Raw genomic sequence first — 27,314 nt, 5'->3', positions numbered from 1 at the left:
ATATGTGTATGTGTATGTGAATGTGTGTGTGAGTGTAGGTGTATGTGAGTATATGCGTGAGCGTATGTGTATGTGTGAGAGTATGTGTATGTGAGTGTATGTGTATGTGTATGTCTGAGTGTATGTGTATGTGAATATGTATGTGTAAGTGTATGTGTGAGAGTATGTGTATGTGAGTGTATGTGTATGTGCATGTGTGAGTATAGGTGTATGTGTGAGTATATGTGTATGTGAATGTGTATGTGTGAGTGTATGTGTATGTAAATGTGTATGTGTATGTGTATATATATGTGAGTGTATGTGTATGTGAATGTGTATGTGTGAGTGTAGGTGTATGTGAGTATATGCGTGAGCGTATGTGTATGTCTGAGAGTATGTGTATGTGTGAGAATATGTGTATATGAGTGTATGTGTATGTGCATGTGTGAGTGTATGTGTATGTGTATGTGTGAGTGTATGTGTATGTGTATGTGTGAGTGTATGTGTATGTGTATGTGTATGTGTGAGTGTATGTGTATGTGTATGCGTATGTGTGAGTGTATGTGTATGTGTGAGTGTATGTGTATGCGTGAGTGTATGTGTATGAGTGAGTGTATGTGCATGTGTATGTGCATGTGTGAGTGTATGTGTATGTGTATGTGTGAGTGTACATGTATGCGTGAGTGTATGTGTATGTGAGTGTATGTGTACGTGTATGTGTCTCGCTCTGAAAAGACTGTCAACGTGGGTTCAGGTACAGCTTTGCGGGCAAGAACAGGGAACAAAGAGGGAGGACAAAGTTGGGTGCCACTTGGGTGGCCCAAGCAGTCCCAGTGATCCTGTGTCAGCACAAAGGCCAGGAAGGTCTCCTGTTCCTAATAACTGGTGGTGTGGCGAGAGGGGGCCCTAGGGGGCTGGCCCCAGCCTCTGTGTCCGTGTTACACAGAGACGCTTTAGTTCACGGCCAGAAGCTTTCACGTCTGCCTCCCAGAAGCCCTGCGGACACAGGGCGTGGAAGCAGCGCTGGAGGCCTTACCGGCCGATCCTCAGCACGCCAGAGCTGCTCATTACTGATGACTGATTAGGGACTTAAACCGGTTTGAAATGGTTTAGTCAGAGCTGATGGAACAAAACTGGAACCAATCTAAAGTCAGAAAAATTGGGTTGTGCTAAATGATCATAGGAATGGGGAAAGGATGGGCTGATGCCTTGGAGTGGAGATTTGGAAGCTGTGTAGTGAGCCTGGTGGTGAGGTGGAGTGATTGGTAGGCCTGTGGAGAGTGACCCACTTCAAAGCAGGGCAGTTAGCCGCCCGCTTGCAGCTGCCACACCGGTTCCCAGTCTGCTCGGAATTCAACGGGCGAGATGTCCTTGCTGTGCAATGCATACTCAACCCTAGTTTTCTAAGCGAGAAATGAAGTTTCTAGCAGGGCTTCCACATGTCATTTTTCTGATTGCAGATATCATTCTAGTTCACCCAACCTGTAGAGTTTTGGGGTCTGGTCCAGTTTTGCTTCCTCACCGTGACTGAACAGGGAAAACCTGTTCGGAGCCCTGTGGCTGAGGGCCTGGTGCGGGCCAGCCCATGGCAACAGGGAACAGCTTGGTAGAGTTGTTCCTTTCCTTGCATCTGCTGTCAGATTTCCAAAGATGTCTTCAAACAGTTAGGAGAAGGGAAATCTCCCCCCCCCCCCCAAGCCACCCGCAGAATTCTTACCTTGCGAGAGTGAGGTATATGCACAGATTCCAAAATTTCCTCTGGCTTCAGGTCTGCACTTGCCAATCCAGCGAGAAAATGTTGGTTCAGAGGGATCTGCCGCACTCCTTCTGTTGAAGGAAGTGACATGTCTGCCTAGTCAAACAGGGAAGCACGAGCCTTCTGTGCTTTTCAATGTCAACAGTGGAGAAGGAGCTGCCATCCTTGCCGGCAGGGGTGCAGGGGTTTGCGTCTGTGTCAGATACCGGGCCCATTCCATCCCTGTCCCGGGAGGGAAGGCACAGGCTGTAACCCTAGGACATTTGCTCTTTTCTTAGCAGTGTAACGAGTGTGAGCCCTGGTCTCCACCCACCTCAAAGCCCGCCAGACCTGTGTGACTTTCCTTCTTTCAGACTGGTGACTGGCCAGTTAAATCCAATCCATTTAACGTGCAGAATCAAGGTAACTGCCCAGGCCTCCTCAGCCAATCAACCAATCAGCTAATCATCAACAACCCCAAGTCCCAAATGCACTCTGTAGAGTATGCACCCTCTGTTACAGAATGCAACTGCTCCATAGGCTTGTCTAGGCTGGAGTTTTCCTGGAGGGTCCCTGGTGGCATAGTAGTTATGGACTAGGCTACTAACCTCAAGGTCAGCAGTTTGAAACCACTGACCCAGGGAGAAAGATGAGGCTTTCTACTCCCATAAATAAATACAGTCTCAGGAACCCACAGGTTACTTCTATTCTGTCCTGTAGGGTCATTATGCGTCAAAATTGACTCATGGGAGTGAATTTGATTAGGGGGTTTGGTGTGCAAGCCAGCAAACACCTCAGGGAAGGTTAGGCTGTTTGGGAGACATTTCCCAGAATTCCATGTGGGGCAGGGTTTTGATTCTCTCCTTACAGCCCAGGGCTTGGGTCAGGGTCAGCACCCAGGATGCATGAGTGTAAGTGACTGGCTGCGTGAGGCGGGGGAGGGAGGGGTTCGTGAGCGGCTGTAGGTGAGAAAGAGGGAGAAGCAGAAGGGGCACTTGAGAATCCGAGGCCCTGTGGGGAGAGGCCCCCCAAACCTGGGGGAGGAAGAGGCAAGCACACAGGCTTGTCAGAAGGAGTGCACACCCCCTGCTGCCTCCACAAGTGGTTCCAGCCGTATGGTGGAGCAGCTCAGAGGTGCCGGCACGCTGTGTCCACACAGGGCCCGAGGCCGGTCTCCTCCCCAGAAGGTACCGGACACCCACTTCCTGCCTGAGTCTGCGTTCCCCACACTGAATGGAAAGCCAGGGTTCCGTGGTCCCTAAAACAAAAGCCTTAAGTTGTTGTTTCGGGTGTCCTGGGGAGGCTTACCTTTGGAGATCAGATTGAGCGTGGCATTGCCCACGGCCAGAATTGGATTGAGATCTGAGTAGTGATGCCTGCTTATAACATGGCCCCCTAGGGACTAAAGAGAAAATGTTACATCCTCGTCATTCTGCCCCTAGACTCCTACACCCCATAAGCACCTGCTTCTAGTTCTCCCAGTGGCTAGCGAATGGGGCTCAAGAAGTCTTGGATGGCTCAGTCCTTTCCTCCCTCACGGAGGGGACTCAGCTCAGAATGTCCAGGAGGCCCTTCCACCACCTCCTTGGGACAGGCAGAGGACTCTCTGATCACTAATAGTGACATAGCATGTGTATGTTCCCTGTTGTATTATCTAACTTCTTTACCCGTGTTTATCCAACCCTCACAGAAACCCAATGAGGTTGCTGCCATTACTTTACAGAGGAAGATACGGATGTACTGAGAGATGAGAACACTTGGCAAATTCTGCCATTTAGGTAGTGGCAGGACTGGGGTTTAAACCTAAGCAGTCAATTCTGAAAGGCACCCCCTCCTGGGAGGTTGCGGTGCTGGCTACAGACATGTCCTCCTGCCGTGGACACACAGGTCTCCGGCTTCATTTCGCTTGAGCTTCTGACGGTCTGAGTCACCAGGCTTAACAAGGGCGCTTGGTGTAGGGGAGCGGGCGTCCACCTGTTTGTCCGCTCCTTGGGAGGGCTCATTTGGATCTGATTGAATTTAGAGCTTCTCAGAACGTGGAGAGGAAATGACTGCTCATTCCGCTCAATACTCTTCTCCCCACAGAGTGGTGGATTGGACAGTGACCATGAGGTTCCTGTGGTCTGGGCTGTAACATCAGAGAAGACAGGGACACCTCCCCCTGCCCCCCCTCCCCACACACACACACACACTAGGGGCAGCTGGATTATTGAGTTCCTGTTTCCACTGCACCGAAACCTACCTCCCTGGACGCCACCCATCCATCCGTTGTATTCCTATTCTTTGTGATCTGTCCTTAGGAATCTTCAAACATCAGAAGGGGGTTCTCACATTCCCTCCCCTCCTCTAGCCTTTCCTCTTTTGATGTGGTTCCCAACCCTTTACACCTCCTCCACCCTCCCCGCCCCCCTCAATCTCCTTGACCTGCTCCAGGGAATTCAGTCAGGTTCTCAACAGGGCCGAGAACATTTTCAGTGCAGACCTGTTCTCTCCTTACCCTCCCTGTCTCAAGGATTTCTAATGTTTGCCTTGGGGTCTGTCGCGGCGGAGGGGCCTACGTAGCTTCAGAACACACCTCTCTTCTTTCTTCTGCAGTTGGAAACAACCACACCTCAAAGGGTGCCTCCCTGGTCCGAATTGTTTTCTTCAGCCCTGGCTAGACAATTCTGCAGTGAGTTCTCATCAGTTTTGGACAGATGTTTCCATTGAAAACACCTGTGAGTAAAGTAGAGACCCCTAGAGACTACAGCTTTTGATGAATGCAACCCAAGACTCATTTAGGTTCTTGGACAGTCTTACCAGGAAATCTGCAGAACTGGGGCCTTTTCTGCCTGTGTAACTTACTTACCCCCTGGATGGAACTGAACTTACAGGTCTCTTTTAACTATTTTATTAAACAATGCTGAGCAAAGAGTAAATATCTGTTCTGCCTGGTATTTCAATCTGCTGAGACCCAGCTGCCTACTGATTCTACCAATGCACCTTCCAATATGGCAGTAGGAATGGGCACTGTGTGCCCAGGGACCCCAGCCAGGGAACATACTGCCATATTCCGGATCTGCTGCCCGGCCAGACTTTTCAGATGTTTCAGCAGGGCTCGGTAGGTCTGCGTTTTCTCCTCTGGGAGCTCAGAAATGGTCTCAGCCAAGATGTCCCTCATCTGGGCCAGGCTGCAGCCAGCGCCTATGGTCAGTCCTAGAAAGCAAATGTTTTTATTGGTGACGTGGGAAGAGCAGTTCAACTGTAATCATAGATCCGGGCCCTCAGTGGCCAGCTAAGATTCAAACACAGCACAGACACCATACTTCCCGATCAATTAAATCAGGACCTGTGAGCCTCGGGGGTTAAAAAACGCTCTCCTGGTGAGACTCTTGTGCAGCCAGGGCCAGAACCCCCTGAAGTAGTCCATACTTTTCTTTAGACAAGTGACAAGACAGAATCCCAGGGAGAAGGCATGGTAGTAACTGGTAAGTGGCAGAGCCTATTAGAATGCCCCGCGACCCCCTCCTGATGGATGGATGAAGGTGAATTGATGCCAAGCTGTTCTGTGATCAGGTGTTAAAATAATGACAGTGGTCAACCCAGTGGCAGAGCTCACTCAGTGCCCTAGGCCATTGTCTAAAATCAGCACGGCCTTGACTGCCAAGTTTTGTGTTTTCACAGGTAGTGCCCGTCTTCAAAATCTTCAACAAGATGTTCCAGAGGGGCACCTGCTGATCTGAACAAATGCAGTGTATGCAAGGAGCTTCCCCAGACATCACCCCCTTAGTTGTTGGGAGTGGGGGGATGTGAGGGTCCATAGGGAAGGCCCTAGGAAGCTGGGGCAGTGGGGTTAGCCCCCAGGGGATGGGACAGTGCTGTTGGCTAATTGGTAAGAAAGTAGCCAACGATCATTGTGCTCGTGTGCTCTGGCAGGATGTCAACACTAGCTTTAGGGGTCCTCTCCATCAGGGATGCCCTGGGTCCAAATCAACTTCGAAGGGGAAGTTGCCACCATGACCAGCAGGAGAAGACGTTTCAGTTCGTCTTTTACTCTCTCAGAGGTTTGCAGAACGCAGCGCACGCGCACGCGGAGCGGTCAAGGTGACATCTCCAACAGGTTGTTTTCCCGCGACTCTGCTTTTAGCCCATTCCAGGCTGGGGTTGGAATTTTCTATGTTGATGACTCTTCCAGAAGATATTGTCCTCCCAGGTAGCCTTATTTTCCGGACACGCACTTGGTACAATGCTTCCCCACCTCCTGGCAGCCTACCCACACAGCACCTCCCACCCCTTCGATCATACACTGACGTGGGGAGCCACTCCCTGCTCCTTCTGATCTTTATTTTAAGCAAATCTTGCCTGAAAGAACTACGCTGTCCCTCGACTCTGGACTCCCCCACGTTGTTTCTGTTTCAACTTTTCATCTCAGGCACTGTGCACTGGGATCCGCTCCCCCTTCCAGGCCCATCAGCAAAGCTTTGTGAACGGCCTCTCAGTCCAGGTTCCACTATCGTGTGGCCTTTCATGGCTGCAAAAGTCCCCGTGCGCTCTTTGTCCATAGTAGCACTAGGAAGACCTGCCAGACAAGCCTCTCTGATTATAGGCCTTATAAGTAGTCAAGAAAACACCACACACACACACACACACACACACATTATTATTTTAAAAAAAACCAGTGGCTGGAGAGTCAATCCCAGCTCACAGGCCCGCCTGGGTGTCAGAGTAGACCTGTGCTCCACGGGGTTTCCAATGGCTGGTGCTTTCAGCAGGGCATCTCCCGCCTTTCTTCAGAGATATTTCTCGGTGAACCCCAGCCTCCCCGTTCCGGGAGCAGCAGGATGGCACCCGTTGTTGTTATTGTGAACATGTGCTTCATGTCAGAAGGGCCACACCGAGCAGCGCCGGGGTGTCTTCCTTGCCATAGCAGAAAGCAGCAGTTCGACGTCAGGACGGTGAAATGCCACCGACTGCCTTTGTCTTCTATAGAGCTCGGCTGGCCAGGGGCCACTAACCTACTCCCTCTCCGCCTCTGACTGTCGGCGGTTGCCCGTGAGGTGCGGAGGAGCTGGCCTGAGGGGTCAGAGACGTATTTGTCCCCGTCAAAGCTCAGTGAATGAGCAGCTAAAGGTGACAGGAAACGAAGGATGACTTGGAGGTGGCAATTCCTGAATGCCATTGAGTATGAGACGCAGTAGAACTACTCCATATTGTTTCTTTGTCCCATATGGGTTTTAGGGAAGAAGGCTGCCAGGCTGCTGGCTGCATTGGAACCTCTAACCTTTTGGTTAGCAGCTGAGTGCTTGACCATTCTATCACTGTGGGAAACTAACACCGAGGGAACTATGACCAGGACTATCTTCCCTAACTTATAACGAGGGAATCTGGAAAGCTAATATTCCACAGTAGGAAAGACACCACTTTGGTAAGTTAGAGATAAAGTCCAAGTACATTATCCTGCGTTAAATGTATTCCCACATATCTCCCCTCACAGCAATGCTGCCTTAAAGTGAGCACGTGGTTGATTCGATCTCCCTGTAGAAGCAGACATTTTTTGATGATCTCCTCCTGCTGGGCACCATCGCCCCTCCCCCCACTGCAGGTATTAGATTTCCTCACCTGTGAGCTCAGGGACCTTACTGTGATTACCACCCTCCTTGTGACATATGTAACTCCTGAATATGCATGTCTTATGGCTACCTATAAATGTCCCAAGACAGTAAAGACTCTCTCTCTTCCCCCACCTCCACGTGGACCACCAAGAGGGACTGAGGTGAGCATGTTACCATGACTCCTTTATCGTACCTTCCCTCCTATCTTCTATGACTTGACTATATATACTCTTTATATATTATGGCCCTCAATTGTGCCTATGGGCCCTGCGGTTGTTAGAGGCTGGTTTACTATCACACATCACCAGGGGGCAACTCCAAAATGATGTCAAATTCACTACCATGGAGTTGATTCTGACTCAGAGAGACCCTACAGGGCAGGGTAGGACTGCCCCTGCAGATTTCTGAGGCAGTAACTCTTTACAGGAGTAGAACGCCTGTCTTTCTCCTGAGGAGAGCCGGGTGGTTTCGAACAGCTGGCTTTGTGGTTATCAGCCTAACAACTGGCCACGATACCCCACGTAGCAGCTGTAGGTGGTTCATTAGACTCGGCTTCAGCCACAGAAGCCCTGGGGATGAGGTGATTTTATGTATTTGGCTGTGATCCACATGGTTGGCAGTTTGAAACCACCAGCAGCTCCTCAGGAGTAAGACTGGGCTTTCTCCTCCGGTAAACATGCTCAGAAACTCAGAGGGGGTCGATATGGGTCAGCATTGACTCAATGGCAGCGAGTTTGGTTTTTAGTCAACCGTGCAGCTAAGGAGCAAAAACTGGGAACAACATATTTGTAAAATAGTCTGAGAAGCATGTCATTAAAACGAAAGCCTCTTTCTGAGAATCAAACAGAGCTTTGCAACACATACTTTCCTCTCATTTATATCTTTCCAACATGCATCGAGCTGAGCGAGTACGTTGTGGTAGAACTGGGAGCTCACTGGGAGTCCGCGAGCAACAACCTAACCTGACCACCATCAGTGGGTGAGGAGTAAAGTAGTTGTGAGCATTGTGACACTCTCAGGCCATTTATTTTCCTGACTTACTTTAGAGGGGTACTGAATTCCTTCATTTTATTTTATTTATTCATTTTACAGAGCTCTTGACAGTCTGGGTTCCTGAAGGCCTGACCTGTCGCGGTGTGCCATGCTGCATGTTTCCACTCCCAGCGGTCCCCATCTCACCAAGGGTCAACTTTCCGTGAGAGGGACAGAACTGCCCCTGCATTTCCAGCTCACTCTGTAATGTGACCACAGATGGAAACATTCTTCCTGATACATTTATGCACTCTGAAAAATCATCTAGCATCTATGTTCTCATTTTTTGAGGATGATGTGTTAAAAACAAAGAAACAAGAGTCCAAGTATGTTAAAACTCGAATACTTTTTTTTTCTTTTAAAAATGTGAATCCTTAAGATGGATACAATGAAGGAGAGGGCTGCCACTTATCTGGCTTTTTTGTTTTGTTTTTAAGGAAGTACAGATGTCCAAGTCTGTTTTCAGCATCTGGTTTGGCTATTGTTCCATTAGTATTTCACTTTGTACTAAGAACCAAGCAGAGCACAGCTGGGTGGGGGAAACCCCACCGACTGCAGTCTGCCCACATTGAGTCACAGCACCCAGCCTGTATTCCAATGCAGTTACAAAGGCTCCAACTGTTAGATTCTTAAGAAGAAAAAAAGATTCTTTTGCTTTGACGACATGCTTCCCTCAGTCACTAGATTCACGGGCTAAGCCTGCAGTGGTTTTCTGGAGCACTTACTGTACTAAAGGTTTTAGGAAAACAAACACCAAGCTAGCCATGGAGGGCACGTGGATTGACATGCCAAATGGCACTAGCATTTAAGTTAAAATACAGTTGTTCTGGAAGTTTGGTGGGAGGTCCACCTGGCCGCAGGGTGTTCCTCCCCACACCAGTTGCTATGTACACTTGAGGACTTTAGGTCAAGTCGGAGATGGTGGGGGACTTTCCTGGAAGCCACCCCACGGTAGTCATGCATTAGCTTGAAGAGGGCTTGCAGTAACAGAGGAGCTCCTGGGTGTGTTAAACAGGGCTCCTTTCATGAAAAAGAGTTTTGGGTAGGGCATGTCATTAATATGCTAACCCAAAGGTTGGGAGTTCAGGTCCACCCAGAGACACCTGAGAAGAAAAGCCTGATGGGCTACTTCTGGGGCTGGGGGCCTGGGGGTAGTGGACCATGCTACGGAGCAGAGTTTTACACCGACGCACACAAGGTTGCCATGAGTTGGAGTGAATTTGACAGCAACTGTTTTTGTTCCATTTTTTCAACGTGCGTGTCCACACTAATTGGCTATGTATTTTGCAGGGAAAGTGCTCAGGGCTATCTGCTCTCTCAAGGGTGTGCTTTGATGCAGCTCTCTGCACACCGTGGGCTGTTAGCGGACTAGGGGTGCTTGCCCAGGGAGTATTGGAGTCAGACAGAACTTCTCTTCCAAATAGTTCTCCCTCCAAGGAATTGACCGTCCAAAGGGTGGACAGCACCTGTGCTCTCTCTTCAGTGTCCAGGTAAAGGTGACTCTGAGAATCGATCTTCTCTGGGTCACCAGGCACTTCTATGGACATGACTCCTGCACATGGTTGCAAGGTTTTGAGTGATATCGTCGGAAGGCCTCACGTTCCTTGCAAAGTAAGGATGGTGGGGATGTTATGTCGCATCCAAAAAACCGGGAAGGTGGAACACAGCCATGCAAGACAAATGTCAGAAGAGGCTCTGAATCGAAAAGCAAGTCTAAGCTCAGGGCAGGTATCATTTCATTACTAAGGAAATCAGGGGCTCACCATTACTTTTCTTTGATACCACGTACAGCTCGGGAATTCTGACAGGAGAGAGGAGAACTGGATGAAAATGCTCCTGAGATTTCGTGGCGGGCCCTGAAAAGTGAACATATTTTAGAGAGAATTAGGAAAGAGTCCCTTTTTTATTTTTTGGCAATGAAATTTGACTTATATTTTATTGTGTATTTGGTAAAAATCAACATAACAAATTAGGTTCCCATTGAACATTTCTGTATCTCTTGACATGACCTACATTTTTCACAATACACCAACATTCTCATGATTTCCATTCTGGTTGTTGTATTTCCATTAATCTAGCTCCCCTGGTCCCTACATCTTCTCATCTTTGTTTTAGGGTAAATGCTGACAGTTTTTGGTCTCATATAGATCTTTTTAAAAATAACAAAAGTACTCACAGGAAATATCATTTATTTTATTTGCCAATTAAAAAATTTTTCCTGAAAGGCGACCTTTGGGAGTAGTTTCAGCTCAGAGTTGAGAGGCTCTTTTGGGGAGATATGTCAGGGGTTCCTCTAAGCTGAATCTCGTCCAATAAGTCTGGACTTTTAAATAACTTTGATATTGTCCTACATATTCCTCTGACTCTACCAGGGTCCATCTATTGTGTCCCCTTTCAGTGATTGGGAGTGGTATCTGGCACCAGCTACGTCTGGTCTCAGGCTAGATGACGCTATGTTCCCATAGTCCTGTAGATGCGTGTCTTCTTTGAGTCTCTTGTTTCCTTCTTTCTCTCTTAAAAAAAATCATTTTATTAGGGGCTCATACAACTCTTATCACCATCCATACATATATCAATTGTGTAAAGCACATTTGTACATTCATTGCCCTCCTCATTCTCAAAACATTTGCTCTCCACTTAAGCCCTTGGCATCAGCTCCTCATTCCCCCCCCCCATGCCCCCTCCCTCATGAACCCTTGATAATTTATAAATTATTATTATTTTGTCATATCTTACACGGTACAAAGTCTCCCTTCACCCACTTTTCTGTTGTCCATCCCCCAGGGACGAAGTTATATGTAGATCCTTGTAATCAGTTACCCCTTTCCATCCCAACCTCCCTCCACCCTCCCAGTATCGCCACTCTCAGCACTGGTCCTGAAGGGATCATCTGTTCTGGATTCCCTGTGTTTCCAGTTCCTATCTGTATCAGTGTATATCCTCTGGTGTAGCCAGATTTGTAAGGTAGAATTGGGATCATGATCGTGGGTGGGTGGAGAGGAAGCATTTAGGAACTAGAGGAAAGTTGTATGTTTCATCGTTGCTACACTGCACACTGACTGGCTTGTTTCCTCCCCACAACCCTTCTGTAAGGAGATGTCCAGTTGCCTACAGATGGGTCTTGGGTCCCCAATCTGAACTCCCCCTCATTTACAATGATTTGATTTTTTGTTCTTTGATGCCTGATACCTGATCTCTTTGAAACCTCGTGATCGCACAGGCTGGTGTGCTTCTTCTATGTGGGCTTTGTTGCTTCTGAGCTAGATGGCCACTTGTTTACCTTCAAGCCTTTGGAGACCCCAGATGCTATCTCTTTTGATAGCCGGGTACCATCAGCTTTCTTCACCAAATTTGCTTATGCACCCATTTGTCTTTAGCGATCCTATTGGGAAGGTGAGCACACCCTTCTTTCTGTTTTACCTCATGAGTAGAGGACAATATTTGTATCATAGATGACTACTTGCAAGCCTTTAAGACCACAAACTAGACTATCGAATATAATATTTATAAACTATATTATGCCAATTGATTGAGTTAGCCCACTAGACCATAGTCTTACGCTTTCAAACTCAGAAAACCAATCTCATGAGGTGTTTGGTTGTCTAAGAAGACTCTTTAGCTGTGTCCTTTGAGAGCTTTATTACATACATGAACATATATGTATCATGCACATACATGAATATGCACATGCCTAAAGATGTATCTACACAGTCTTACCTATATACATATAGGTACTTATTTATACACAGGTACATATTTATACAGACATGCACACCTACCTACTTATGCAACTATATGTAGTTTCAAGATAGTATATGTTACAGTGTTTACCAGAATAGCCATTATTCTTATCCATTTCTCAGTGACAACGTTTACCATGGTCAAGTGGTGCGTTTGCAATAAGGTTTTTGGGATAGAAAATTTAAAACAAACAAACAAACAATAAATGTGTATAGACATGAAGGCAGTGGCTATGTATTCCCTATAAAGTAAATTTATAGTGCACGCTCCCCAATATTTGTATATGTACCCCTTCAAAAGCTCACTATATTTATATAAAGATAGAAAATAAAAAGGATGAGAGGCTATTGCACACAGGTGTGTAGAATTATTTGTAGTAGCCAAAATATAGAAAATCGATAGATTTTCATCCATGATAGAATGGATGAATAAGTTTTGCTATATTCATACAACATTGATAAATGCAACAATTTGAGTTATTCTCCCATCAAAAATGTTGAATGAATATGATTGAACTATGGAATGCTATGATATCTGTAAGAGCTCCCAATATTATGATAAAAAAAGAATGTTGAATGAACAAAGCAATCTGCCAAAGAATAATACCGTGTCAGTCTGTTTGTATAAGATCCAGCAGTACGCAGACAGAAACGATGTGTTGCTCACTGTTAACATGCCTATAAAACCACGGCAGAGACAGACTCACCGGAACGCAAGCTTGTGAATACCTTTGCGAGGAAAGGGGTTGGTGAAGGAGGAGGCATGGGGTCCTTCAAAGTTTTGCGTCTTAAACATAGTTAGAAATGATAACTGAGTATATGTTGTATTTTAAATATATCTGACATATATTTTACAGTAGATTCGATCTACTCAATACTTAACAGAGATATCGATAATGGTTGTACAACACAAAGAGTATAATCAATGCGCATGAATTACCGTATATATGTAGAAACGATTGAACTGGAGAATGTTTTGCTGTGCATATTTTTGCCAAAATCGGAGGGAAAATTACAGGAATAACAATGAGCACAAAGAAGAAGAAAATGTTCTAAAATCGATTCTGGGCAAGATGGTACAACTCTTCTTGATTTGACTGAACTATTGAATTGCATGATATGTGGACGGAGTGTCAATAAAACTGCTGAAAAATACTTAACAGAAACAAAATTAAAAAGGAGACAAATGATTGAAAAGAAAAACAAACCTAAACCATTCGTACCTCTCAGGCTTCCAGGCAAACTTGCCAGGGCATCTACACATCCCACAGTGACAGGATTCAACTAAGTTACCAAACGGTATGCTGCCATATGACCGTTTCAGTATAAAAAAATGATATATAGAAAGATAGTTTTTCTACAGTTAATACTCAAGTAAAAACAGTAAAAGGGGCAGACAAAACTAGATTATGTCAACAGAAAGAATTGGGCAGACGAACGTTAAAGAAGAATAAGGAAGGTAAATTTGTGAGCAAACCCTGATTACATGAGTGCCATTTGAACAACCGGTTGGCCGAACACCACAAGAAGCTAGGTCAAGGGCTCTGTCCTACCTGTGCGGACCGGCTGAATCCCACCCTGCATTCCATATTGGAGACCGCTGGCTTCTACATAAAGGGTTCGTAGATCTACAATGGAGGAAGGAGCAGGAAGCCCCGCTTGTCATTGGTGGTGGAAGGTGAACCCTTGGGATCACTTACCCACTGAGGTGTTGCCCAGGGCCAGAGGTGCTTCGGGATATTTAGCTTTCAGCTCCAGGAGGTCTTTGAAGCTCCCAGGGGAGATCCAGGTAACCCTTTCTCCGTGAAAAGTAAGAGTGCATTGTTCTGGGTTTGTTGCCATTCTCTAAAGGGAAGTGACAATATGTGGGCATGTATGCTACACTTTAATAAATCCTAAATTCCAGGAGTGACGATCTAACTAAGGAAATATGCACATTCACCAGTTAGTGTACCTGACATCTTTTTTGGGCGGAGGGGCAGGTAGACCCCAGAACCCTGAAACCTAGACTGTCCATAACCCAAGAAGACAGGTGTGCACACGTGCCCACCTATAACAATATAAGATGACATCTACATTGACCCTTCAGGATGGATTCATTTAACATAATTTAGTCTCATGCCTTTCAAAATCATAATTATATGAATGCTCCTGAAATCATATTTCTTGCCTGAACTTTCCCTCTGAATGCCAAAGTCATGTCTGAATGAGTACTTTGCAGCTTCCCCTAAGTGGGTCGTAGCTGTTGCTGTCTGTTAGATGTTGTTGAGTTGGGTCACAGGCATGCCTAATTTAACATGTTCCAAACAGAGCTCCTTATGTCCAAGTTCTCGTGCAAGCCTCTCACCCCCCACTCCCCTGCCCCAATCCTAAAGGGATACATCAAAGGGAAAACTACACTGCTTTTCGGGAGGTGGGGGGAGAGTATCCCCCTTCTCGGAAAATGGCCAGTCCACTTTCCTGTTGCAAAGACTCAAAGCCCCTTAGCTGGTCTTGTCCCAAGTCTCTCTCCCACAATCCTTATCTCACCCACCAGCTAATCTTGTTGGTTTCTTACCCAGAATACTGGGGGGCTTAACAAAGTTTATGGAAAAGTGGAATCGAAAGAAAATGAAATTTCCCAATGAACTATTTGAAGGCCCCTCGTATATCCAGAACCTCTGCATTTCTCATCTGCTCAACCTGACTCAGCCATCACGGGCCTACTGGGCTCAGTGCGCTTTTCCTGGCGCTTCTGCATGCCATTCTCAACACGGCCGCCAGATGGTGCCATGGCACTGCCGGAAAGAGCATCTATGGCCTCTGTTGGCACCCTTGCAGCTTCTCGCTGCGAATAAAGCCAAGCAGCAGGGGGCCTGGCCTGCTCTGCGCCTCCATTCCAGTCAGGCTGCCCTTCGCCGTTTCCAGGTGTGCTCCCACCCTTAGAACGCTGCACGCGTTGTTCCCACGGCCTGGGCTGCTCTTTCCCCGGAGAGCCTCGGGGCGGGTGCCTTCACGTCTCCAGGACTTCATTCCAATCCAGGACCTTTCTGGTTCTCTCTCCCCATCTCCCTTCCGTCTTCTTTACACGTCTCACTTGCTCACGCACCCTATCTTTTTATCTATTTCCTTGCTAATGGCTTGCCTCACCAAACTCTCTGAGGGCAAATCTTTTGGCCTGTCTCGGTCTCTGCTATATAAAGCGCCTTGGCACTGCAATGATGACGTGCTCAGCTATAAACCAAGAGGCTAGTGGTTCAAATCCATCAGCTTCTCCCCTGGAGAAAAGACCTAGAGAGCTGCTCCCATAAAGATTAAGCTCCCCTCCGTCTGCTCCCCCCCCAAAAAATCCATTACCAGCAGCCACCCAATAGGTCAGAGCAGAACTGCCCCCGAGGGGTTCCGCGGACGTTAACCTAACAAGGTGGCTTCATATGGAGCAACTATATCTGGTGCCCTCCCATCTTTTGGTCAGTGAGCAAGTGCCTCACCACTGTGCCACCTCCAGAAAATGCCCTCTCTTCATGTGGTCCCTGGGAGTCAACGTTGACCCCAGGTTACTTACCAACACCATATACTCAGTACTTAGAGCAGTGCTTTGCATGTTTGCTGAATGCACCCATATTTGTTGAATGAATGAATCAGCACATCGGAAACTCTTCAGAAATAGGTATTGTATAGAATGGGCCCATTGAGAAGAAACCCTGGTGGGAGGGAAGGGTGAGGAGCAGGGAGGGATCCTGAACTTGAGTGGCTGGGGAGATCAAGTCAGAAGTTCAGTGAAGCCTAGGGCAGTCAACAGGGTGTCCAGTTGGAGGGAAATGAAGAGTGAGGGTGAAGTCGTTTAAAAAGAGCCCCGCCAAGGCTTCAGGAAGTGTGTTTGGGGGTCAGCCAGCTCAGGTGAGGGGACAGCTTGATCAGCAGAAAGATGGAATTTATAATCAGTGATATTGAAGCAAGTACAGAAGTAGCCGGCATCTTACCATGAGTTCTGGGGGGAATATGAGCTCCTGAGTGGGGTCCACAGGCTGGAATGCCTCTTTCACAAACAATTCAGTGCAGAGCTTTGAAAAAGGAAGAAGAGGGCCCGTTAACCCCGCTCAACCGGAAGCATCATTGTGATTATCGACATGAATCAGACAAGGTGAACATCATAGAACTCTTCTCGTTGGGGATGGGGGAGGCGATAGTTTAAATCCATCCCGCCAAGATGATGCAGAACAACAAGGATTCTGTGAAATGCTGAGAGAACTATGCCAAGGAACACCCAGACGATCTAGCAAAACAGTGGTCAGAGGTGGACTAAGGTTGGAGATACTCTCGCTGTGACTCAACTCCTGGCTCCTCCCCTGCCAAAGCAGGGTTCAAAGTGCTGACCACCCACGAAGGTCTACAGTTAAAACAGGAATGGCCTTAAGCATCTAGGCTCAACACACATATATACACTCTCACACACACATATACATTTACACACACGGCACAACACACATGTATACACTCATGCACATATACATTCACACACACACATGGCACAACACACATATATACATTCACACACACGGCACACCACACATATGTACACTCTCACACACATAGACATTCACACACACACACACACACACACACACACCCCTTAGAAAACTTTTGCGGTAGAAATAGCACTAAAGCCTTTGCCAATTCAACAGTTTTGACAATGACCCAATGACCTTACACTCCGTATGCTACACCCACTTTGAACGTTAATAAAACGTCGTGGGTTTTGGCTGTAGCGAGTTGACTCCTAGCTCGCGAGAGCAGCCTCGGCTCAGCAAAATGAATGGCTTCCCGGTCCTTTGCCTTCCCCACTGGATGTGGGTTACACCAGTGAAATCCACAGCATCTTTCTGGTTGACCTTGGCGTGCTTCCATTCCAAGTGCCATTTACATGTGTTAATAATTCGTTTAGTCTTCACAGCAATGACAAAAGACAGTAAAATTATTATTGCCCTTTTACTGATTAGGAAACCCGAGCACACTGAGAAGTTGCTTACACTTGAATTTGGTCTGGATCAGATCGGTTTTAGGCGAGGAAGCGGCTTCCTCCCAAATCCCTGCAGAAGGGAGCACGGCTGGGAAAGAACTGTGGGAACTAGGGTGGAGTGGGGGTGATGAAGACCAGAGGGAGACGCCGCCGGGTCTCTCTCAGCTTGCGCTCTGGCCATTCCAAGGGAAAAAGCATTCAACTCTCTCAAGATTAGCTGGAAACGAGCACCTCTTTTGAAGGACCACTGTGATCACGCAGGGAAATGGGCTGACAAAAGTCTTCCCCGGTTTCCAAGAAGCGTTACAGGCCAGGATCTAGGTGATCAGTGTCCACATGGGTTGGAAAGAAGAGACAATGATGTCCTGGGGTGGTGATTCTTTATTCTCTTGCCTGAAGTGGGCGTGGTTTTTCTGTTGCTGCAGGCTTTAGGCCCGGGAAGGGAAATTCAGAACACGGGCCCTCTAGCACTAGTTTATCCAGCTCCCAATGAAGAGTGTTTGTTTTGTTTGCTTGTGCATGCACTGACAGTTGCAGATAGAAGCAACAAGCAGAGTTTCAACACTGGTCCAGGGCCAACCACCAGGAGACCATGAAGCAAGACTCCCAGGAAAAGGACAAGACAATGAAAGGGACTCACCCCACTTTTACTGCCAAGAGAGGAAGAATCGTTCTCTCCCTGATCCAAGCAGCATTTTCCGGTTCCTTTCTGCTGACAGCCATTCGGCTCCTGCGGTAGTGAGAGGGTCTATGGTTATGTACCTTTTTATGGGCAAATGGGTGGGTACCTTGAAAGGCTTGGCAATTCAAACCAAGTTTCAGCCTTAATCAAACCACTTCGGGTAGTTTCTATTGGGATTGAACATTGGCCAAGGCTAATAACAAAGTCTCTTCATGTACCTTATTTTTCTTTCTGAAGTTACACATATAGAATATATCATACACAAATGACACTCATATAATATATATATAAATATAGGAAGTAATAAATATAGGGTGTGTCCAAAAAACCAAGCTCACTGCCAGTGAACCAATTTCATATAGGAAATAGAGAATTATTAAAACAAACAAACAAACAAACAAACAAAAAAGCCCCCAAAACCAAAACCCAATGCTACCATTGCTCCATTCTACTGATAATATTTTGACATACTATAGATTTCGACTTATTCCATAAATATACTTTATAATATTTGCCTTTTTCATTATTTATTTGCCTATTTTCTGACTTATTTTCCTACTTGCTTGTCTAGGTCGTGGTCATTTCTGTACATCATCAAAACCAATTTAAAACCAAACTCACTGCCATCGAGCTGATTCTTACTCATTGCGACCCTCTATGACAGTGGGTTTCTAAGACTGTGATTCTTTATGGGACCAGAAGCCTCCTCCTCCTCCCACCGAGCAGAGCAGCTGGTGGCACGCAGTGCTGACCTTGTGCTTAGCAGCCCGATACACAATCACTATGCCACCCAGGGCTCCTGCGCCATCAAAGGGCCTTCAGAATTCAGGGGTCCTCAAACTTTTTAAACAGGGGGCCAGTTCACTGTCCCTCAGACCTGTTGGAGGGCAGGACTATAGTTTAAAAAAAAACTATGAACAAATTCCTATGCACACTGCACATATCTTATTTTGAAGTAAAAAAACAAACGGGGCAAAAACACCCGGCGGGCCGGATAAATGTCCTCTGCGGGCCGCATGTGGCCCGCGAGCCGTAGCTTGAGGACCCCTGGTAGATATTCTACTTCCTGGCTAGTCCATAATGTGCCCGTAAGGTTTACTATTGATGTATATTTCCTCCCTAGATTCTATAATTAAAAACAACATTGTAATAAACATTTCTGTTTATACAGCTCTGTGTACATGTTCCTCCCCCGCCGCCCCTTAATTTAGTTCCTAGTGGTAGAATTAATTGACAAAATGTGCTTCAGGGAGATGACAATTCATGCCCTTACTAACATATGTAAGATTTAGCAACACTGAGTATCATTCATATAAAACAAACAAAAAAACCTACAACCAGTTGCCGTTGAGTCGATTCCAACCTCATGTAAGGGCTTTTTGACAAGCGAAAGATAGCAACAGCATGGTAATGACCTCGCCCAGACATTGTGCTCTGCCGTTGACTGGGGTTGAGTAGACCAGCACCCAGGGATTGTAAAGTAGCTTTCCATTGCCTGCCTTTTCATTCCTTATTTCCTCCAAATTTGCCTCTTATAGTTTCTTCCTCAAATGCAGCTCTTCTAAGTAACTCAAGATAATTTCCATCAGGGATGCAGTTCCCTGCCATCTTCCTAACTCTGTCCAAGAAGCATAGACAGCAGGGCCAGGCAAGCAGCGCCTTTCCTCTTATGCAAAGTTCTGAGAGCTTCCACGATTGGCTGGGAGCCAGCAATATAATGGTAAGGATAACTCAAACTCATTGACATCGAGTCGATGCTGTGTTTCTAAGACTGAACTCGTTATCCGAGGAGGAAAGCCTGTTTTTCTCCCAATGTCAAGGGTAGTAGATGTGTAAACCTGGGGCATTTCCTCTGAGCTGGGTTGCTTTCACCCATCAATGTTCCGTGAGACACGTCAGCTTCAGGGTAGGGTCTCTGACTGCATTGTTGCCTTTATTCCCAGAGTCTCCCTGGAAAGGCAGATAGTACCCACAAACAGGAGGGGCATTTCCTTTAAATTTCTTTTTTTTTTTCTCATAAGTGCTTCCTCCCTACTCCCTGCCCCCCCACCTCAGGGTGTCCAGTTGGAGGGAAATGAAGAGTCAGATTACACAGTAAGAAAGGTACGCAAGACTTTACTTGTGTTGTCTTACCCCTCCGCAGTGAGCAATCTCACCTTTTTTCACATCAGAGATTCTACTTCTAGGTATGGCTGGTATCTATTTCTTTTCCAAGCCCACAGCACCTTCCTGCAGAATTAAAGCCTCTTCTCAACTTTGTAATCGGTGGGAACCCAGAACCTGGATGAAAACGTAAGTGGTCTAATCGCTCCACTCACGACCACAGGGCTTGGAAGACCAGTGCTTGTGTTTGAGGGAACGCCTCCATAGTTGCCAGGTTATAGTTATGCGTAGAATCCACATTCTCCAGCTAGAAGAGCTCTCTCCACAACTCCCTCCATTAAGGTGCTGCTGTCAATGTCTCATGCAGCAGGCACCTGGCTCCTCGCTACTCAGCTGAAAGATGCCCATGTTTAAAGGCAGCCAGGCTCCCTCTGTCCCTCCCCCTCTAGGAGCCAATGACCCCTTTTGTCTCCTAGCTGCCCAATACTCATTATCATGAAGTTTCTCCTAAAGAACTCGGGATATATCCCAGCTTCACACTTTGCCCATTCTATTGAGTATGTGCCTGATGAAGGCTTGTACACCTCACTACTGTATAAACTCACTATTAAATAAACTCGCTCTTATTCCCACATCAGGGGCGAGTCCTTGGGTCCTGCTGCCTTTTCTATAGTCCTTGATTGCACACGCCGCTCCTAAGGACCCATTCAACTGTGGGGCTGGATCCCACAGTATTCCCTACACGGAAGAGTAAATAAGCATAAGCAGGCCCGTGCGTGCTTTGTTTATTGGCTAATCTGTTCCCGGGCAAGAGCAAATGGACTTGCTCTTCTTACTCTGGTCCGATTCTACCCAGCAGGGGAGTTCAAAGACTGTGTGAGCACCCCAGACTGATCGTCCAAACATAGTCAACTCCTCCCACAAAGAATGACTCCATGGCCACCCCTTGGTTGGGGTACAAACGCTGACTCTGATGTTCTAGCCAGGAAGATGGCTTGTGTAGGCCCTGGAAGTGGGGAATTCTGAGATTCTGTGATTCTAGAGCTGTGGTTCTCAACTTTCCTAATGCCGTGACCCTTTAATACAGTTCCTCATGTTGTGGCGACCCCCAACCATCGGAAATATGTTTTTCGATGGTCTTAGGCGACCCCTGGGAAAGGGTCATTCGACCCTCAAAGGGGTTGCGACCCACAAGTTGAGAACCGCTGCTCAAGAGTATGGTTATGAGAGGTGAAGACTCCAGGTAGGCAAGTCCAGGAGCTCCTGGGACTATTTGGAGGAGTGCCAGAGAGGGGCCCTCTTGAAGTATGGGCTCTACCTTGCTTGTCTCTTAGGGTATGGTGCTTGTATCTCATCCATCTTGCCTTCATCCATCCTTTCCTCAGCAGAGGATAATCAGAAATACCTCTCTGTTCCTGGCCTCCCTGTCAGATACTAGGCATAACATCAACAGCATTCTCAACATCAGCAGTGAGCAACTTTTGCTTGAGTTCTTACTAAGTGCCAAACACAACTTTGCTATGTGCTTTATCTGTGCTCTCTCATGTGATCTTCGCAACAACCCAGTGAGGCAATTTGGGGGTGAATTTTGGAGTCTACTCTGCATATTCAGATTTTTATTGGCTCACCCCTTTCCAGCAAGCTGGGATTCTTGGTACTAACCTTGCCTCACCAAACTCAGACTCCATCCCCTTGTCTACTATCTGGAGAATATGTGAATGGCCAGATGGGTCAGAAGACTTTTCTTTGTGATTTTGATTTGGCAACATCCCCTTCTCGTCACCTCTCTTCAGCAATCAGCTGAAACTTCCAGAAGGTAGTTGGAGTTAATGCTCATGGTTTCCCGTACGTCCTTCTAAGATTTTCTGAAAGAATCAATCCCTGGGCTTTCAGTGTTGACTAGCTATGACTGTCCTGTTTGCACGCTCTGCAGAGTCTACACAGTCGTCCCCTACTCACCGTGCAGAAGGTTCTTCCACTTTCTAGGATCGGCCGATATCCAGTACAGCGACATAGGTTGCCTAACCAAAGAAGGACAGCAATCAGCAGGCTTTGTTTTTGCTGGTTTATGCTGAAAGCTGAACAGACTCAACGTTTCCTTTTGACAAGAGTTTTAATATCTGCTAAGCTCTTCAGTCATTTCCCCCCTTCCCATCACCTCAATTCTAGTTTCAGTCTCTGTCCTTGAGGAAAAGACACTCTAGGCAGTGAGATGACTTTCATCCATTAATTTATACATTCATGCAACCAGTATTTATTGACAACTATATCTCGGACGCCACTGAAGATGCTGGGGACCCTCAAACACAGACAATATCGGTAATGTCTAAGGCTGCAATGTAGCCCCGGGTGGTGTGAACGGTGAACACATACATGCTAAGCAAAAGGGATGAGATTTGAGTTTACTCGGATCCTCCTTGGAGGGAAGGAAGGCTGGAGATTGATTTCTGAAAAATCAGACATTGATCGAATAAAAGGAGTCCTCTGAGAAGCAGAAATAGGGATCTCCCTGCCATCGAGGACGAAGAGCCAGGACTGGAGTGTATCCTTTAGGACCCCGAGATCCCTTCATGCCGAACCTCTTCAGTCCAGGAGACAGCGCTGCTGCACTAGAGGAACGGCACAGGCTTGGCGTCAGCAGCACTGACAGTGCTGGACAGTGGATGGACTTTTATGGCTCATGCTAAGAAAAGGTTAAAGGCCTTATAGCAGGAAGCTCACTTGTGGAGTGGGGAGTTGGCTTGCTGACCCACAGAGCTAGAGAACTCTTGGGTAGAGGCATATGGTGGGGTGGCCTGCATTTTGTGCATTTAATGGCAGCATTACAAGAGCTTTGTAACATTGCCTGAACTGGGCAGAGACAAAGGAGTTTCATGACTGACAAGCTATAAGACCAGACAGCGGTGTGGTTGTGGGCATGGCTGAGATGAGGCTATCTTGCCTGAAGAACTGTATCATAAGTATTTCTGATCCTGAATTGTAACCTGCTAACTTTCCTAATAAACTCCATAATTGGTGTGTGTGTGTGTGTGTGTGTGTGTGTGTGTGTGAGAGAGAGAGAGAGAGAACACCTATGGAGCATAGTTCTATTCTGACACATATAGGTTACTGTTAGTCATACTCAATAGCAACTAGTTCTTAAGTATACCATGGATGATTTATCAACAGTGCTTCTCAGTGGCTTTTAGGTCACTGTATCAAACTTCCCAGGAAGGGAGGTCTATTTATTAAAAATGCAGCTCTCTCATCCTACTCAATCTCACTGAATTCTAACACCTGAGGTGAGTGCTCGAACCTATGTTTCACAGAGCTTCAGGTAAGTCTTTGTTAGGGTTTGAGAACCATGACTTCTAAAGAGGAAGGCTAGTCAAGGATCAGTATCGAATAGAGCTTACCTGCCAAGGCTTCTCAGAGGAAGACGGAAGGCTGAGTAATAAATGGCTGGTGGACAGGAGGGGAGGGCGATATTGGCCTACAGAATAGTACGAGCAGAAGTGCAGACCTGAGAACATGCCCAGGAGTTGGCGAGGAGATGGCAGGCAGGGAGCCCCACAGAGTGAAGGGCAAGATGCGTGGGTTAGTGGGGTCAGTTGTGGGGCTTCTCCGAATGCCTGGTTAAGGAGGTTAGATTAGGCCATGCTCTACGGACAAGGGGCCATCAAAAACCTCAAATGGGGGAAGCTCTAGGGAAGCTGGGGTCTTTTAGGAAGTTCATCTGGTTTTATGTCCTGGAGCAAAGAGGGAGTAAAGGGTCTGGAAGAACCAGAAAGTCTGTGTTCACCCATCAGTACTCAGTCCCAGAAACCAAACCAAACCTGCTGCTGTTGAGTTGACTGATGTCCACTCACAGAGGTTAAGTGCTTGGCTGCTAACTGAAAGGTTGGCGGTTTGAACCCACTCGCTACTCCACAGGGGGAAAATGTAGCAGTCTGCTTCTATAAAGATTGACAGCTTTGAACACCATATGGTTTTCTAGATGGTTCTATTCTGTCTTAGAAGGTCACTATGAGTATGAGTCAGCTAGGAATTTTTGCACATAATGAATGACTTATTTAGGGATTATTGGCATGTGAAAATGTTAATTGGTACTACAAGAGGGATAGGTGATGATCTCTCTTTTCGTAACTTAAACCTATTACAAAATTTAAAGAATCCTCTTGTTTTTGAAGGGGAAAGCCAAGCAAGTTACTGGATAGAGACGTGGGAGCCAAGGTGGTGGTGTGTTCCATACGTAGTGTTGTTAGTCTTGTGGAGGCTGTTCTAAGCATGCGCTGTGACAAACGTGTGGCATCATGTGAGTGCAGCTTGGCATTCTTCTCTGCTCCTGGGTGAACTGTGGCAACTTCACAAACAGTGGAAGGGAGATGCTAGCGGGTTTGGGTAGGATGTTGAAAGTGGGGTGGAGCAGCCTTTAGCATATTTTGTTTCTGAACTTGGACAGGTGGTGGGTTTTCTTCATCTCAGACTTACCCCCGAGGGCTTCCATGAGTTGCTCCTCTGAAGGATCCAAGTGGTTCCTTAGAAGAGTGTACATGGACATAACCATTCCAGGGGTACAGAATCCGCACTGGGTGCCGTGGCTCTTGGCAATCCTCTCCTGGAAGAAAACATGTATGGTCACAGGTCTTACCTTCCTGCTGCCACCAATTCCCAATGAGAGTCATTGCTTAGTGATGGTGGCACTCACTCCCTGACTAAATGTACCCATCCCTTGATGAGAGTCGGCCGTCTTCCTCTTGCTTAGATTGGTTTGCAGCAGGTGACTTAGAAGTCATATTCCATCATTAGAAGGACTCCTGAAGGTCAAATGCCCAAACCCTTCTACCTGGGGATTAACAGAGTACCAATCTCAGACAGGATGAATTCTTCAGAAATCATTAATTATAAAGAGAGTATGGATGTGGAGAAGAATAAATAAGTCTATCTATGGAGAAGTACAGCTAAAATGTTCTTTAATATTGGGGATGGTGAGACACCATCTCACGTACTTTGGACATGTTATCAGGGAAGACCAGTGCCTGAAGAAGGGCATCATGTCTGGTATGGCAGTTATGTAATCTGTTGTTAATTTGAGAGGATTAAGAGTGAAGGGGTGAAGTTTAGCCTGTCAATCAGGTCATGCTTGATGACCTCATTTAGAGGTGCTAAGGAGATAAGTTGCTCATTGGAGGCGGGACACACGCTTACTCTCTGGGAGACATTGCAGCTGACAAGACACCTGGAGCTACACTAGTGCCTTGAGCTGGAGGAGCCATGTGGAGACCCCTGCCAGCACTGAGATGCTTTCAAATGCCACTGGATCCACAAGACTTCCCACCCACCGGCCTGTGATTTTTCTGCATTTGGTGTTATTGCATGTGTTTTGTGAGTCTGAAGAGGACTTTATAGATTGGTATTGGACATATGGGCTAATATTGGACTTATGGACTTGATCTGGACTGGATTGAGATGTTTTCTCAATATTCAATTGCTCTTGTATACAAAGGTCTTTCTTATACACATATGCGTGTCTATAAATTTTGTTTCTCTAGCCTATCTGGAATAACACATCTGGTAAAGTAGAGAGGTTATGAAAAAGAGGAAGACCCTCAATGAGATGGATTGACACAGTGGCTCCAACAGTGAGCACAACTATAATAACAACCGGCACAGGACCAGGCAGCATCTCTTGTACGTTGACTCGCTATGAGCCAGAGCCTACTTAATGGCACCTAACAACAACAACCTAAGCTCTGAAAGCATTTTTATCGAACAGCTCCTATCTCGAGCAGCTTAGGCCACATTCTTGATTAGCTTAGGGATTACCTCCTGTTGATCTCCCTTGATTCTTTAAATTCTTCTGTGTTGGCTCAAAGGGGACTCTACTTGCCAAGGTTCATGACCTCGATCTTTGAGACTTAGAATGTGGTTCATGAGCTAGCAGTATTGTTTCTACCTGGGAGCTTATAGAAAACACAGAACCCCTGACACAGAATCTGCATTTGAAACAAGCTTCCACTACAGTTTGAGCAGCCCTGATGTAGAGATCAGAATGCAAGGCACTATAGGCCTAGAATTTAGGTTTATCAACCTGCCTTGTGAACATCCTCTTTGACTTTCTGCCCTCTAGACTGCTGAGTTAAGATCCTCTGGGCTGCTACTGCTTAGAACGACTTGCAATATTGGTCTTTCTTGTCCTGCGACTCCCCAGCCTGCGGGGTGTGACGGGGGATTGACGCACTGTCTGTCAATGCAGTCTCTGAGAAGCAGACTCTGCCTCTGGCTTCCGGTGGGGATTTCAAGAAATGATAGTTCTGCTACAGCTAGTTTTGTTTAGATTCCGCTCACGGTTCACCCCACCCACAATTTTGATTTTATTCTCCCAAACCCCATGTCCTGGAGGATAATGCTGAATTTTATTCTGTTGGCCTGGGAGAGGATTTATTCTACGTGTAATATATTCTGTATAATATTTATTCTGAACTATGGTTTGAAAGGCATCAATTAATATTTTGATAATTCTGTTATCATTCAAGTAGAGAAAGTAAGAAACAAAGATGCTTATCAAATACAATTTGGACATACATGACATAAACACACTATCAAGCACAACAGAAACCACCCACACAGCCGAAGACGAAGCAGATGACTGGGACCTCTTAAAAATAAGACACGTATGTGCATCAAGTGACTTCATCAAAAGAGTGACAAGAGAACACACAAAGTGGGGGGCAAATGTTGGCAACGCATCCAGCAAAGGACTAAATTCTAAAATCTATAGAAAATTTCAACACCTCTACAAGAAAAACACAAATAATACAATTTTTAAGATGGGCAGGAGACATGGAGAGACAGTTCACCAAAGAATACATCCAGGTATTCTTCAGTAAACATGAAGAAATGCTTGTGATGACGAACACGTGAGAGGTACAAATAAAAACAACAATGAGATACCACCGCAAGCACTGGAAAGCAATATAGCATTTCCTCAAATAATTGGAAATAGAAATCCTGTATGATCCAGCCATCCCTTTACTTGGTATATCCCTTAAAGAAATGAACATTGCATGAGCAGATATGTGCACATGCATGTTCATCGCAGCACTATTCACAATAGCAAGGAACTGGAACAACCTAAATGTCCATTGGAGGAATGGATTGATACACGTTGAAATAGGTTGCATCCTTAAAGAACTATGATGACACTGGAGACTCAGGGTCGGGACTGCCCCGGACTGACCCCGTGACACCGAGGCAAACCACTAAAGGCATGCGACAGAGCAACCGTGGGAGCAGAGCAGGGAGCTCCAGAGGGAGTACAAAGGACAGACTCTGGGACCAGAGCATGGTACCCCATCGGACTTGACTGAAGGACGTGCCTAGAGATAAAAAATCAGACCTTGATCTATTTTCAGGTTTTTATTTTTTAAAAAACATTTTTTTCTTTTAATTAATTTATTCTTCTATGGGTAAT

General features: G+C 46.4%; 1 protein-coding gene across 1 annotated transcript in view; it reads right to left on the bottom strand.

Moving 5' to 3' along the window:
• The window catches only part of LOC101661389 (aldehyde oxidase 2-like), a 105,266-nt gene that overhangs the window by 57,550 nt on the left and 20,402 nt on the right, over positions 1-27,314 (bottom strand). Inside the window, 10 exon segments of the mRNA XM_045296335.1 lie at positions 1,697-1,806; positions 3,023-3,116; positions 4,758-4,909; positions 10,101-10,193; positions 13,778-13,922; positions 16,040-16,120; positions 17,717-17,806; positions 21,821-21,882; positions 24,332-24,551; positions 25,448-25,474. Coding sequence (XP_045152270.1) covers positions 1,697-1,806; positions 3,023-3,116; positions 4,758-4,909; positions 10,101-10,193; positions 13,778-13,922; positions 16,040-16,120; positions 17,717-17,806; positions 21,821-21,882; positions 24,332-24,551; positions 25,448-25,474 — 1,074 coding nt within the window.

The sequence above is a fragment of the Echinops telfairi genome, unplaced genomic scaffold, assembly GCF_000313985.2.
Source record: "Echinops telfairi isolate 266 unplaced genomic scaffold, ASM31398v2 ScPeMD7_3;HRSCAF=10, whole genome shotgun sequence".
NCBI classification, from domain to species: domain Eukaryota; kingdom Metazoa; phylum Chordata; class Mammalia; order Afrosoricida; family Tenrecidae; genus Echinops; species Echinops telfairi.
The sequence above is the reverse complement of the archived record's forward strand: the minus strand, read 5'-3'. Positions and strand labels throughout refer to the sequence as shown.